At 44.3% G+C, this 15,239-nt stretch overlaps 2 protein-coding genes across 5 annotated transcripts in view; one reads left to right on the top strand and one right to left on the bottom strand.

The window, feature by feature from the left end:
- Positions 1-15,239, top strand: part of LOC108658056 (endoplasmic reticulum GDP-fucose transporter) — a 178,213-nt gene that overhangs the window by 75,290 nt on the left and 87,684 nt on the right. The gene's annotated exons all lie outside the window — the stretch shown is intronic.
- The window catches only part of hwt (SH2 domain-containing adapter heavyweight), a 76,100-nt gene that overhangs the window by 4,657 nt on the left and 56,204 nt on the right, over positions 1-15,239 (bottom strand). For 3 of the 4 annotated variants that reach the window (XM_089265115.1, XM_089265113.1, XM_089265114.1), the window contains exons 5-6: positions 11,542-11,676; positions 2,327-2,978 (exon numbers count right to left, since the gene is read on the bottom strand). In XM_089265115.1, coding sequence (XP_089121241.1) covers positions 2,327-2,978; positions 11,542-11,676 — 787 coding nt within the window. Of the gene's footprint in view, positions 1-2,326; positions 2,979-11,541; positions 11,677-12,888; positions 13,321-15,239 lie in introns of those variants that run through there. The other variant, XM_089265116.1, reaches the window with a different exon arrangement.

Here is a 15,239-nt window from a genome sequence, read left to right as displayed (position 1 = left end):
CTTAACTCAACTCCGATATAGCTTACACCTATACACTATACACTATATACCTTATACACTATACACTATACACTATAGCTTACACCTTATAAAAACCCTTATGCACTTATACACACCCTTATAGGATCAACAGAGCCTACCTCTGACCCAACCCCAAAGCAATCCATACCTGAGTTAACATAGCCTTACGTGGGGCTAGTGACAATCTAAATCATATGATTCCATTATGACTATAGCTAGTTTAAATCGAACTCCTATCTATCTCATCTTTAATACTCAAGTAGACTTACTCATGTCCTACCTAACCTAAACCTTACCTAACTCTAATCTTACGCCCTTCATTGACCTACCACCAATCCTGCTCTATTCTAATTGCTCGCTAGCCTAACTCACCCCAGCCCAGACTATTGTCCTTAGTCTAATTCTAACCTCTAGCTTCACTTAGCTCCAACTCTATCATCAAACTCTGCGGGACTGACGTCTCAAGTCGGGACTAAGTCTAAACACTTTCACAATGCTTCAACTGCACTTCAGTTGCCTCAGCTCTAGCATCAAATATCAATTAATCCTTCCAGTTCCATTCAACATATTCGCAGACTTTTTCCAACTTTCCTAAGGTCTGTAGGTGCAGGCATCTTAAAGTCAGTCAGTCTGAGGCAGCCCGCGTTGTTGTTGTTGTTGTCTTTTGTTAAGTGCCAACAGAGACAATGTCCAAACTGTCAAGAACAATTTAGCCGCTTGTCAGAGTTGAGATTTTTGTTTATAATTACGAGAAATTAGACGCAAGTGCAGCGAGCCCGCAATCCGTTCGCTGTTGTAACTATCCTCGCCCAGTTAATTGAGTCGCCAGGCAAATGAGAACGAGCCAAAGGGCAGTCGGTGACTGGATCCCCCTTGGCACTCCCGCCCTTCCGTCTTTTGCGCATTTTTGGCGCGTCTCTGTCGCAGTCTATTAGGCGCTTGGCTGCTCGGCAATGCGTTACTTGCTCTATCCCTTACTCTCTTCTCCCTTACACTCTCCCTCTCTTTCTCTGTCTCTCGGTCTGTCTCTTTCTCTCTCTCTCTGCCCTGGTCTTTCACTCCTGCTCCTTGTGTCGCAGTCGAATGGCTGCCAGTTGCCATTTAACGCCTGGCTGATCTCAGCAGCCGCAGCCGCAACCGCAGTTAGCGCTGTCTGCCAAATGCATCTAATTGCCACGCCCACAAAGCCACGCCTGTGGATGTGTAAAAATACAGCTGATGTAGCTACAGCTATAGTTTTCCCAAACTAGCTGTCGACTGTAAAGTTTCTCGCATTTTTCACTGCCGCCCAAAAGTATGCAACGCTTTTAACTATCGCCTGCATCGCTAGCAACATTTTACTGTCGGCTGCCATTTGCAACTAAATGCCGCAGACATCACTCTAATACATAAACAGATGCACATAATAACAGTAATTGGCTTGTAAAACTCTTGCATAATAATATTTCTAGCTCTATAAAGACATGTGCAGCTTGATTATAGCATGAAATTTGAATTATGCTGGCAGCATGTGGCCCACAGTTATTGCTGCCTGCTGAAATGTTGCTAAGGTGTTTCTGCTGTTAGCTGATGTTGCAGAGCATGGCTCTGTTGCTGCTAAATGATGCATGCATGTACTTCTTAACAGCTAATGTTGCTAGCTCTCATGTTCTGTTGCTGGCTTCTGTTACTGATCTTGGACTCATCTAGTTCATGCTGCTAGCGCTTGCTGCCAGCGAGTGCTGTTAACTTTTGTTGCTGAAATGCTGCCAAGCTGTCAGCCAATGCTGCCGACTTTTTATTGGCTATGTTGCTGCTAGTTGATGTAGTTCTTAACAGCACATGTTGCTAGCTCTGTTGTCTGTTGCTAGCTAATGTTAATGATCGCAGACTCATGTAGCTAATGTTACTCTTGCTGCCAGCGATTGTTGCTGAAATGCTGCTAAGGTGTTTGTGCTGTTAGCTAATGCTGCTAAGCTTTGTTATGTTGCCAACTGATGTAGTTCTTAACAGCACATGTTGCTAGCTCTCATGACTGTTGCTGGCTTCTGTTAATGATCGCAGACTCATGTAGCTAATGTTACTAGCTCTTGCTGCTAACAATTGTTGCTAAAGTGTAAAGGTGTTGTTAGCTAATGCTACTCATCTTCATCTACAACTGTTGCTGGCTAGTGAATGTCAGCTTGGGGATGTTCTTCAAGCAATTGTTGCTAGCTGTTGCTGCTGCTGTGCTCTGTTGTTCTTGTTGCTATCTACAATTTTTGCTAGCTAAATGTTGCTGATGACTACTGCTGCTGCTGCTGTTATAGTTTACATTGCTGCTCACCTGAATTGTAGTGGCTGTTGCGTTTGTCCTTCTTGTGATTGCCGTTGTTGTTGTTGTACGTGGAATGGCGATGCAGCAACTGTTGCTGTTGCTGCTGCTGCTGCTGCAATTGCTGCTGATGTCCGCGCGGTGTTGGCAAGGTTTGCAGCTGCTGCTGCTGCTGCTGATGCTGGCGCTGCTTGTGCAATGGCGCCGAGCGACGCTTGGCCTTCTTGTGATAGACCTTCTTGTGCTGGCCGTGGTGGCGCGTGTCCTTCGGATCTGAGTAGCCCTCGATCAGTTTGACAGAGGCTTGCTTGATGTTGCTGTTGGGCAGCGGCGGATGTTGCAGAGTGCCGCGCTGCTGTTGCTGCGGTGCTGCTGGCAATGTGTTGTTGTTGTGCGCATGCAATTGCTGCTGTTGCTGTTGTTGCTGCTGTTGCTGGCAAGTGTTGTTGCTGCTGCTGTTGTTGTTGTTGTTGCTGCTGCTGCCCAAAATAGTTGCCGCTGCAGTGGTCGCCTGACTGGGCAGCGTTGCCAAGGAGGCAAGCGGCGGCGGCGGCGGTGGCACAGCTGCTGCTGCAGTCGATTGCTGTTGCTGCTGCTGCTGCTGCTGTTGTTGCTGCTGCTGCTGCTGTTGCTGCGACGCTTGTTGGGCTTCGTTAAATGGCAGCTGTAAAAGACAAATGCAAAAAACGAACGAGTTAACATTTTATGCCATTTTCTTGCTTCGTTTTCGTTGTTGTTGTTGTTGTTGCTTTTGCTTTTGCTTTTGTGGTTGCGACTAATTTGATTTGCGTTTCAATTCCAATTTGTTGGCGTTTAATTAAAATTTGTGCATGCGTCATGTGGTAAACGCCCACTGGGCGTGGCCTGTGGTCGAAATGTGCGTGTTGAGCTCTCAGCCCATGGAGCGCTTCAAGGGTTTCCCTTATCGCATGCCGGCAACACAGAAATAGAAAAAAAATGCAGCAATCAAGCTGAACCAGAAAAAAAAAACTCTTCCACCTGCCACATGTTTCCTTCCACCTGAGCAGGGTGAACAACAGTCAAAGCTGAACTAATAACTAACATGAACTACATAGCCAGTTCACAATTGAGCTTATTAATCAAGTCGAAAATTTAACTCCACAGCTGTCTAGATGCTTTGGAACTAGTTCTTGACCTGGCTATTTGTTAATATTATCATCGCGCATTATCGAATACATCGAGTATTCGAAGAGAACTGTTAAAGTCTTCGATTCGGACTCTATGGAATACTTTCTTTCAATTTCATTGCATTCAATTCATATCTCAGCCTGTCTCTGTCTCTGTCTCTATCCCTCCTTCGTTCCCTCTTTCCTGCTTTTCTCTGTGTACATTATATGCATTTCTCTCCTGTCCTCTTTGTCTAGTCTCTTTCATTCCGTCCATCTCTCTCGTTTACTCTCTCTCTCTCTCTCTCTCTCTCTCTCTCTCTCTCTCTCTCTCTCTCTCTCTCTCTCTCTCTCTCTCTCTTGCTTTCTCTATGTCTCTCCTTGTCTTTCTCTCCCTTTCTCTCAATCTCTTCATCTCTCTCACTCTCTCTCTCTTCCACACTTATTCTTTATGTGTGATTTAATATCTCTCTCTCTCCCTCTGTCTCCCGCACTTGTTCTTTCTCTATGATTTCCTATCTCTATCTCTTACTATTTAGTCGTCTCTCATTTTATGTGTCTCTCTATCGTTCCATCCAGCTTTTCATCTCTTTATGTCTCTCCTTCTTGTTCTCTTCATATTCCCTATCGCACTATCATCATTTCTCTCTTTCGCACTAGCTCTCACTCTCTGTCTCTCTCTCTCACTCTCTCTCACACACTCTCTCTTCCTATCTCTATCTCTGCTTGTTTGTCTTTCTCTCATTTTCTTTCATTATGCTTTATTGTATTCCTTCCTCTCCACATGTATATCCATTTCTCTGTCTCTCTCTCACATTGCTCATCTGCTGTCATGCAGAAGTCTTGTTCAATCCATTGCTTCCTCATTCACAGTTGTTCAGTTCAGTTGAGTTCCGCTCATGTTTCGCACAAGTTCAGTTCACTTCAGTTCAGTTCAGTTCAGTTCAGTTTAGTTCAGCATGGTTCAGCTGCTGTTCATCTTTCATTTATGAGAGGAGACAATGTCCGACAGACGATGACAAATAGCTGAGCATTACAAAAGTGCAACAGCAGGTCGCACAAACAACGCCAGCAAATGACATTAACGTGTCCCTAATGTGCGCACATTATAAACAGCACACACACACACACATAGTGAGAGAGAGAGAGCGGGATGTAGAGAGTGAGAGAGAAGGCAAGAGAGTGAGTCGTAAATATGCGCATTATTGTTAAACATAAATTTCCGCTGCAAGCAGAGCTGAGGCAGAGGGAGCTGGGAGCTGGGAGCTGGGCCATGTTGCATGTTGCGGAAATTGATGCCAAGACTGGCAGCTGGGGGTCGAGTGGGGTGTGTGGGTGTGCGTGTGTGCGGGGGGTCTTTGGGTGTCGGCTTACACTAAGCACTGGACTCTATTGTTGCTGGACTTTGAAATTGAAAGGAATTTTTAATTGAAACTCATAAATTAAGCCTCAACTGCGCCAGCTCATCGAATGAATGTGAGTGCCACACACACACACACACACTCACACACACCTCTCTATATATATGTATATGTTTTTTATAGCCCCTGCTCGAGCACCGCCTCTGCTGTGGCTAGTAGCAACGGCTTTGTTTGAGCTCACGTTGCTCGGGCAGCTGCTGCTGTGGCTGTTGCTGCTGCTGCTGCTGCTGCTGTGGCTGCTGCTGTTGCTGATAACTCAACTCAATTCAAATCTCATAAATGCAAGACAATACAAAATTTAAATGCAAAACACACACACACACACGCCAATACACATCAATACACAGTCAATAGATGGCATATTGGTTTTGGGGTTGAACTTGAACTGTAAGCGCTTCTCATTTAGAGATGAGCGCGTGAGCCGAGTGTAACTATCGCATACGCCACAACTACAATAGAGTCGATTTGTACACTGCTAAGCCAAAAGTCGACATAATTCGAAGAAAATATCTATCCTATTGAAAAAAAAAAATTCGTTCTTGATCATTTTCGATAATGTGAATTTCTGAGTAAATCGAAAAAGTTCTGATCCCCATGAGCTATCGGGACTTACTCGTCGAGCAGCTCTCAACTTCCTTAAAAAACATTTAGTGGAAAAACAGAAGAATTGATATAGACTGAACTATGAAGTAAGCATACATATGTATATATGTATGTATGTACATAGATATATGTGTATATCGCAAGATTTACAAGCCTTTATATTTAGATCTCTCTCTCTCCGTCTCTCCTTTTCTCCCTCTTTCTCTCTCTCTCTCTCTCCAACTCTATCTATCTCTCTTTCTCTCTCTCTACAACTCTATCTATCTCTCTTTCTCTCTCTCTACAACTCTATCTATCTCTCTTTCTCTCTCTCTACAACTCTATCTATCTCTCTTTCTCTCTCTCAAACTCTATCTTTCTCTCCTTCTCTCTCTCTGTCTCTATTTCTCTCTCTCTATTTCTTTTTCTTCCTCTCTCTCTTGTTCTTTCTCTCTCTCTCTAGATAGATATATATATATATATATATATATATATATATATATATGTATCTCTCTCTCTCACTCTCTCTCTCCCTCTATCTATCTCTCTACTCTAACTTCCTCTCTAAGCCTCCATATAAATCGTTTTTTACTAAAATCATCTTTTGCTTCATTCCCTATATTAAATCTTGTTCAAATGTTGTGCACACTCACACACACACACACACACATATGTATCTATGTAAACACTCACACACACACACACACACACACACACACACACACACACACAGCCACACTCTCGTTGCTCTTTAAATATTTGCCCTTGATTATTGGCAAACGTGAATTTTCATACACGACTTCGATTGGCTCCCGCCCACAAAATGTTGCTAACAATCAGTGCGGGGCGTGGCTGGGGTGAGAGGCATTTAGCTGGCAGGCTAGACAAACTACAATCAAAATGGTTAGATGAATGAGTGTGTGTGTATGAGTGTGTGTGTGTGTCTCTGGCTCTTTGTTCATGTGCAGCTTCTTCTTCTTCTTCTGCTTCTGTTTCTGTTTCAGCTTCGTTGTTGTTGTTGGCGCAGGAAACGTGATTTTTATGCGGCAACATTAATGAAAACGTTGCCAGATGATGTTGCGGCTGATGAAAATGCTTTTGCTGATACTCATCATGATACTCATCATGATGATGATGATGATGATGATTTGCAAGCAGACGTAACTTAAGAGCTGTTTCGCCATTTTCTAAACACACATGAACGAATTCTGTTCAACTTGATGCTTAGCTAACAAGCATCGCTGTCTCTCTTACACCCACTCACACTACCGCCCCCCCATCCTCTTCCTCCCTGCTGCTTTTGAGCAGTGTTTGCATACGCTAACCAAGCAAGCGAGCAACCAACAGGTATTCACAACCTGGAAAACTCGGCTGGCATAACTTGAAGCTCAAAAGTTGTGCAGCTAGAGCCAAATCGTTTATAGAGTGAGGAATTTTGGATACTGTTATACGATATGAAATATAATACCACTGTGAAACTAGAAGATATGGACTATACATATAAGACTTAGGCTGAAATCAATTTCAGCAATACTTAAATCTGTGATATGGAGGCTTAGCATATGATATATATATCTTAATCTATCTAGAATTGAAGTTCTATTCTGGAATAGCAAAGCAATTCAATGCCTGCCCTGACTTTGTCAGCTGTGCCTTAAGTCTGAGTTCACATTTTGGATGATGCGATGCTACTTATCGGATATCTGACTCTTCTTTACTTCAGTTCTCAGCAAAAACCAACTGGATGTTTGCCTAAGATCTAGTAGATCTAGTACTCCCGCTCAAGCTCAGGCATTCTCTCTGCCAAGTTAAAGCCAAGTTGAAGTCTTTTAAAAGATTTTTTGAATATGTCCACACTATCAAGCGATAAATCTGTCGATAACTTTAACAGCAGCTCTAATGATAGTTATCGATATTATTTACATTTGGATTCTCTTTTGTCTATTTCTGAAAATAATCTTGTCGTAGAGCATTCGTACTTCACCTTTTGGCTTTAGCATTGCCTGAGTCATGCCTCTCTCTCTTTCTCTCTCTCTCTCTCTCTCTCTCTCTCTCCTACCCTCTCTCTCATTTGTTTGTTGTTTCTAGTTGCCAAGCTAGACAATGCGGCGTATGAGTAATATGTGAGCTGTGACAGCAAGCAACAAGCAAACAGGGCGCCCGCAGCCAAGTTATTGAAATCAACAAAAAGGCCACAGAAGCAGCAGCAGCTACACACACACACACACACCAATACACACACAGGTGGCTTTTGTTGTGCTGTTGTTGATTTTTTTTTCGCCGAGTTATCGCTGATATTGCTCCATGGAGAGTAATACAGGCTAAAGCTGGCAACGGCTCTGCCCAAGTGCACTTCACAATGCAGCCCAGACAGAGGCGCAGGCTAAAGCAAAATGGGGCGGGGCGGGGCAGTGGGGTGCGGTGTGGGCGTTTACTTCGACGTTTTTCATATCGCAAAAATGTCGCGCGCGTTTGCCATTAAAACGTGTGCCAAAAACAACAGCAACAACAGCAACATGGCCAGCATTTATATGGCCCACACACACACACACGTACACCCTCACACACACACACACACGCATAGCCTGCAGCTTTTTATATGTGAAGAGAACACGCGTCGCGGCTGTTTACGCAAAACAAAAGTCATAAGATAAAAAATTACATTAATAACTGTAAAGCAGTGTGAGAGAGACAGAGAGCGAGAGCGAGAGCGAGAGAGAGAGGGAGGCGTGCGCCCAAATGGACATGGCATACATGGAAAACAGTTGAAGAGGCGCTAAACGTTAACGCTTTGGGCCATTGGCTCGGCTCAAAGCGAACGAGACAAGGGGAGCAGAGCACTTAGCGGGGGGGCACTCAACTGACGGGGGGAAATCGGCTTAGTGCTGATAGCGCTGTGTGTAGAGCAACGCCACGAGCTGCATTGCCAAATGTGAACAGCCAGTAAAACGTTTACGAATGGATCGCAATTCAAAGATAAATATGTGGATACATAGAGGAGAGAACAGAGAGAGAAAGAGAGAGAGAGAGAGAGAGAGAGGGAAAGAGAGAGAGGGAGAGGGAGAGACAGAAAAGGATATGGAAATAAAGGGCGAAGAAAACAGAGAGAAAGCAAGAACGGAAGAACAGATGAAGAGAAGATATCTGAAGGTAGAGAGAAAAGGATATAAGCAAATAGAGGCAATCAGAGAGATGAAAAGCCTAATAGATTAACAAAGAAAGAAGGAGAGGGCTATAGACATAAGAAGAATACCATAGGGAGAGAACGACATAGCAATAGAGAGAGAGAGATCGACAGCAGGAGATATAGAGATTAAGATCGAGAGAAATAGTATAGAAGACAGAGAAAGAGAGAGGAAGAAAGGGCATGAGAGTGAACAAGAGAGAAAAAGTGAAGACACCTTGTCGAAAAGAAGATAGAGAGACAAATACGATACAGAGAAAAGAAAAAAAGAGAGAAAATGATTCAGATCTATAGAGAGATAGACTTAGAGAGCAAAAGAGTAAGATTGAGAAGCTAATCGAAGTACAAGTAACTTGAAGAAGAAGAACCCCACAAATAGGCCAGCCAGTTAAACCTTTACGAAAGCCAAACTGAAACAGAAAAATGGCCAAAACTCGTCAGTTAATTGGCCGCTTAACATGTTGAATATGGCCAACAATGCTGGCAACTCAATATTCAATCACACTCATTCGCTATTCACAGTAAGTATTTGTGAATACTAGAACGAATCGAATGTGAATATTTTGCCAATTGGGCAACTCTGCGTGAGGCAGCCACAGCACAATCTGCGAGCCAATGAAAACATTTGCTGCGCAATTTCGGCCACATTTACAACACTAACACACACAAACACACACACACACACACACTCATCTCGGGGGCTTGCGGCTAAACAAATTTCAATAAAAAGAAATTCAAGTGGCAGAGCAACATTTTTTATGCGCTGCCATGGCGACGCAGCAGCCGCTTTCACTCTCGCTTTCACTTTACGACCAATATGCAAAAGGACAATAACAACAACAACAACAGCAGCAACACACAGGATAACAACGAGGCACAACAAAACACACACAATACGAGCACAAATATTTCGCATGCGGCCATAAAAACCGAAATTCCAAACGACAGCCACGAAAAAAACAAGAGACAGACCAAATGTGCATAGAGATTACAACAATCGGTCGGCACTGACTGCACAATACTCGCTCATTTGTCAAGTCAGTAATGACGTCTTTGAATGTGAGTCAGATTCAGGAATGAACCGAATGAGCTCATGCAATGGCAATATACTTCTCAGCTCTGGCATGTAAGAGAGATGGAGAGAGAGAGAGAAAGGGAGAGAGGAAGAGAGGAAGAGAGAGAGAGCGAGGTGGAGAGGGAGAGAGCGAGGTAGAGAGAGATAAAAAAAGAGGAAGCGAGTGTGAGAGCGAGGAAGAGAGAGAGAGAGAGAGCGAGGTAAAGAGAGAGAGAGGAAGAAAGAGATAGAGAGAGAGAGGAAAAGTGAGATAGAGAGAGAGCGACGTAAAGTGAGAGAGAGAGAGGAAGAGAGAGGAAAAGACAGGGAAAGAAAGAGGAAGAAATATGAAGAGAGAGGGAGAGAAAGGAAGAGAGAGGAAAAGACAGGGAAAGAAAGAGGAAGAGAGAGGGAGAGAAAGAGGAAGGAAGAGGGAGAGAATGAGGTAGAGATAGGAAGAGACGGGGTTAGGGCGATAACGAATAAGAGAAAGGTAGAGAGAGAGAGAGAGAGGAAGAGAGAGATAAGAGAGAGAGAGAGGAACATAGTCCCGAGATGTGAACGGGATAGTCAATGAAGCTCTATCAAACAGGTTCGTTAAGGCTTTCAGTTAACATAGGGCTCATTAAGACAAAAAGTGACCAAACTGCCAAAGTTCCGGGGTAGACACATACAATATACATATATAAGCATACCTATATACGCATGTATATTGTGCACATTTCCAATAATCAATCGCTTTCTATCCATACTCGGGCAAGCCAATATGCTCGCTCTGTTCAGTGCACTGAACGGGTATCTAAAAAAGAGCGCCGTAACGTAATTTTTGTTTTGCGGACTCTCGAGATAACGGGCCGAGATTTTTGGCAGGCGGGGTTACGTGCCGCATGTGGAGCAGAGCCAGAGCCGAGGGGCAGTGGCAGTGGCGCAGGCAACGGCATTTGATTTGTGGCAACATTTGCTGCAGACTCCTCGCACACGCCCTGTGCCCGCTCTCTCAGTCTCTGCCTCACTCTCTCTCTCTCTCTCTCTCACACACACTCCTCCTTCACATATACATTTTCATAATATTTAGTATCTCAGGCCTGTTCAGCTCGCTTTTTATGGCTGACCACCCGCTGGGCAGCAACAGCAGGAGGAGCAGGAGCAGGAGCTGAGGGTTGGCTATTTGCTGTATTTTTTTCCAGCTATTTCGCAATATTTAGCCAATAGACTTTGTGCATTGTTTGAGCGACGCTTTGTTCGCTCCGGTTAAATAATCAAAAGGCTCGCCAATCTGAGGAGGTATAAGGGGTAGAGGGGTGCGGGGGGACTCATTCGAGTACGTCGAACATTGCTAGCAATGAGAAAAATTCTTTTCATGCTTTTCATTAGCGCATTGCCGATGCGCTCGACGTCCTCATCGTTGTCGTCCGTAGTCCTTGTCCGTCGTCCTCGTCCGTCGGTGCGTGCAGTTTATCAATTAGCTGCCCAAGGGCTTTTTACCAATGCCAGCCCACACTGGCATCCAGTTCCCTCCCAGCTATAGCCTCAACTCCATCTCCATCTCCATCTCCAGCTGCATCCCACACTTCAAAGTCTGTCAAAGATTTCATTCATTCCATTGAGAGCTTTAATGCTCCAGACGCTGCCTACGTTAAATTTCATTTGCTTTTATTTAAATTTCCATGTGTTCACTTAGTAGTTCAGTTCATGGCAGAAGTAAATCGTTCATTTGCGAACTAGTTCATTCATTGCCCAAACTCTAGATTAAATTTTATATTAAATTATATATTTTGAAATTTCTTAAAAGAAACCCATAGAGTAAGCTTGAATATTATGTATATTTCGGAACTAGTTCATTGTTCAGTCAGACTTACAAATTCAGTTTGTGGACTCGGCGCTATCCAATGCTCCGGATTCGTTGGTATTGCCTCGGCCAGGCAGGGATCGAAACTGGACGGTCGTTTCTTAACAAAGTCTACAGGCAGGCTGTAATCATCACAGATGGCAATCTGCAAAAAAGAGAGAGAGAGGTTAGAAAAAGAGAGGTACAGAGTGAGAGAGGCTTCACGCAATTTGTATGCTAAAAATAACAATTTCAAGTTGAGCTAAAGAACACGACGCACATACGCCAAGTGCTGCCAGCTGTGCTAACATAGAACAAAAGAGAGAGCGAGAGAGAGAGGCAGAGTGTGAGAGAGATGGGGCAACACGCTGCGTCATCAAAAGTGTTGAAGCACAATAGCTAAATTACAGTTACAATTAAAAATGGCGACGCCGCTGGAAATCTGTTTGTCAAGTGCACAGTCGACCAGGTGGGCGGGCCCTTAGATTGAGCGACAGTGGGCGTGGCAGTGCACAATATGGAAATCTGCAAAGCAACAACAATTATGGCTGAAGTGTGTGGAAAAGTGCATGGAGAGCAAGGGGAGGCGATTAAAATAATGAGGAAGAACGAAATCTGAATACGGATTCTGTATCTGTATCTGTATCTGTATCTGTATCTGTATCTGTATCTGTATCTGTATCTGTATCTGTATCTGTATCTGTATCTGTATCTGTATCTGTATCTGTATCTGTATCTGTATCTGTATCTGTATCTGTATCTGTATCTGTATCTGTATCTGTATCTGTATCTGTATCTGTATCTGTATCTGTATCTGTATCTGTATCTGTATCTGTATCTGTATCTGTATCTGTATCTGTATCTGTATCTGTATCTGTATCTGTATCTGTATCTGTATCTGTATCTGTATCTGTATCTGTATCTGTATCTGTATCTGTATCTGTATCTGTATCTGTATCTGTATCTGTATCTGTATCTGTATCTGTATCTGTATCTGTATCTGTATCTGTATCTGTATCTGTATCTGTATCTGTATCTGTATCTGTATCTGTATCTGTATCTGTATCTGTATCTGTATCTGTATCTGTATCTGTATCTGTATCTGTATCTGTATCTGTATCTGTATCTGTATCTGTATCTGTATCTGTATCTGTATCTGTATCTGTATCTGTATCTGTATCTGTATCTGTATCTGTATCTGTATCTGTATCTGTATCTGTATCTGTATCTGTATCTGTATCTGTATCTGTATCTGTATCTGTATCTGTATCTGTATCTGTATCTGTATCTGTATCTGTATCTGTATCTGTATCTGTATCTGTATCTGTATCTGTATCTGTATCTGTATCTGTATCTGTATCGTTTTTCTTATAGATACCTCAAAGTACAATTGCAGGCGATAAAGTTGACGACAATTATGACAGTACCATTCCAAGCCGGTGCCGGAACTGGAACCGGAGCCGGCATTTCGACCCAAACCTGAGTCAGAGCCCAAGCCCAAACCGAAGCCGAAGCTGGAAAAGTTTGTGTCAAAGTTGTTTGAGCTGCTGCGTCGTAACTCACGCGCCAGCTCCCGTGGGACGGCGGCGCAGGTGGCGTGATAGGGCCGGGCGCAGGGACCGGCGCACACGACATAGTCCTCCTCGCCGGCAGTAAAATCAATCCAGCAGCGACGACAGAACATGGCTGCTAATAATTTTATCGGGCAGACAGACAAACACTTAAGAAAATTACAAAAAGCGACGCGAACGCCTTGCGAAAGGAGTAAAGGCGGCGGCAGCTCAGCTCAGCTCAGCTCAGCTCAGCTCAGGTGTTGACAGGTGCACGGGCGGCGCGGCACTGAGCTGAGAACTTTAACTGGAACCCAAATGCAGCCAAGGAAAAAACTTTTGCCAGCCAAGAAAATGAATGTGAAGGCTGCTGCTGCAGCTGCTTTGGCCTCAGCTTTATCTTCTGCTTCTGCATCTGCTTTGCTGGGGCCTTTGGGGCATTGCTTTGAAATTGAAAGGCCAATCATAGTGAATGAAGGCAGTTGGTTAGTGTGCATAATATGCCACATTCACCTGTCCTCCCGCACGCGCCCTCTCATAATCTCTGCGCGCCCCATGAAGTATGCAAGAGGTTCGCAGCAGTGCAAGAGGTGTACCTGGACTCAAACTGATATTATGCTCGGTTAAGTGAGCATGAAGCGAAAGAGCGAGTGAGAAGCAGGAATTGACAGACTTATTGATATATAAAGAGAGTGAGAGGCAGAGAGAGAGATATAAGTAAAGCTAAGTAGAAGATTAAAGAGATCGAATGCGAGTCAAAGTAAGATATTGATGCAACGAAAGAGTAGAGCATGCTGATAGAGGGAAAGAGAGAGCAAGAGAGACAGACAACGAGAAAGAGATAGCGATTCGATAGATAAAGGAGCATAGAGGGAAATATAGATTTACAAAGATTATGCGACAGAGACAGAGATATATTAAAAATGAAAAGATGATGAAAGATATAAAGACAGAGCAAGAGAAACACAGAGATGCAAGGAATGAGAGTGAGAAAGAAAGCGAGATTTCGAAATGAAGCTTAGATTGAAAGAGAGGTATATAGAGTGCATAGATAAGAGCTACTCAAAGAGAGTCAACGAGAGAGAGAGAGAGAGAGAGAGAGAGAGATAGAAGATTACATCATAAGTCTTCAAGAAACTTTTCGCTTCCGATTCGCTTAATACAAAGTAAGATTACTGACAGCAAACCCAAACCACTCCACACCACAAGATGGCTAGCTTAGCAGCTCCATGACAGTCCAATTACAGGGTATGTGGCAAGTCAGTGCAATGGCCGAGGGCGATGAGTCATCGTTGAATCGTCGAGGCAGCTGCCTCATTGGCCTGGCCAAGCAGCTGCTCTGATTGCCAAGTTAGTTGGCTTTGATGTGAGCCCATAAAAAATGCATAACCAAAGCGAACAAGCAGAGGCAGAGGCAGAGGCAGAGGCAGAGCCAAAGGCAGAGACAGAGACAGAGGTGGAGGCAGTGCTAAGCAGCCAGCCGTTGGCTGCTGGCACGTGGCCACAATACAGCGTGCACCTGCAACGAGCAGCGCCTACACCTGCCGCCCCCCTCCCCCCTCCGTCTCCACTCGTCGCCGTCGTCGTTGGCGTCTGCTGCTTCAAGTAAATATCATAAATTTTAAAGGCGGCGTTAATGCGGCTCGTTTCAGTTTCAGTTTCGGTTTCAGTTTCGTAACATTGCACGCTGCAAGCACAGCCTTGGTGGCACAGCCACAGCTACAGCTATAGCTAGTGCACCACATTGCCGCATAACCGCAGGCACTTTGGCAACGCGCCCAGGCCCCATCATCCATCCGGCCGAACCGAGCCACATGCACAAAAGACACCAAATGCAAAAGCCCAACGCGGGCCACGACTTTGCTCAGCCACTGTCTGTGGCCACATGTTGCCACATGCCACATTTGCTTTGACACACTTTGTTCATGTATGTGCGTGTGTGTGTGTGTGTGTGTGTGTGTGTGTGTGTGTGCTGGCCAGGAAATATAAACTGGCTGGCTTGGCTCTAGCTCTGCCTCTGTTGCCCCTACCCTCGTTACCTTACTTCCTATATCTCTATCTCTCTCTGGCTCCCTCTCTCTCTCACTCACTCTTTTTCTCTGTGGCTTCTTCTCCTCCTTCAGCCTGTGACATTTCTTGCTTTGTAGCATATTGCGCTGATTGCAGCATCCAAACTAAA

This window comes from Drosophila navojoa, chromosome X (assembly GCF_054131105.1).
Source record: "Drosophila navojoa isolate 15081-1374.11 chromosome X, UAZ_NAV_1.0, whole genome shotgun sequence".
Taxonomy (NCBI): Eukaryota; Metazoa; Arthropoda; class Insecta; order Diptera; family Drosophilidae; genus Drosophila; species Drosophila navojoa.
This window is presented reverse-complemented; position numbering and strand designations above follow the sequence as displayed.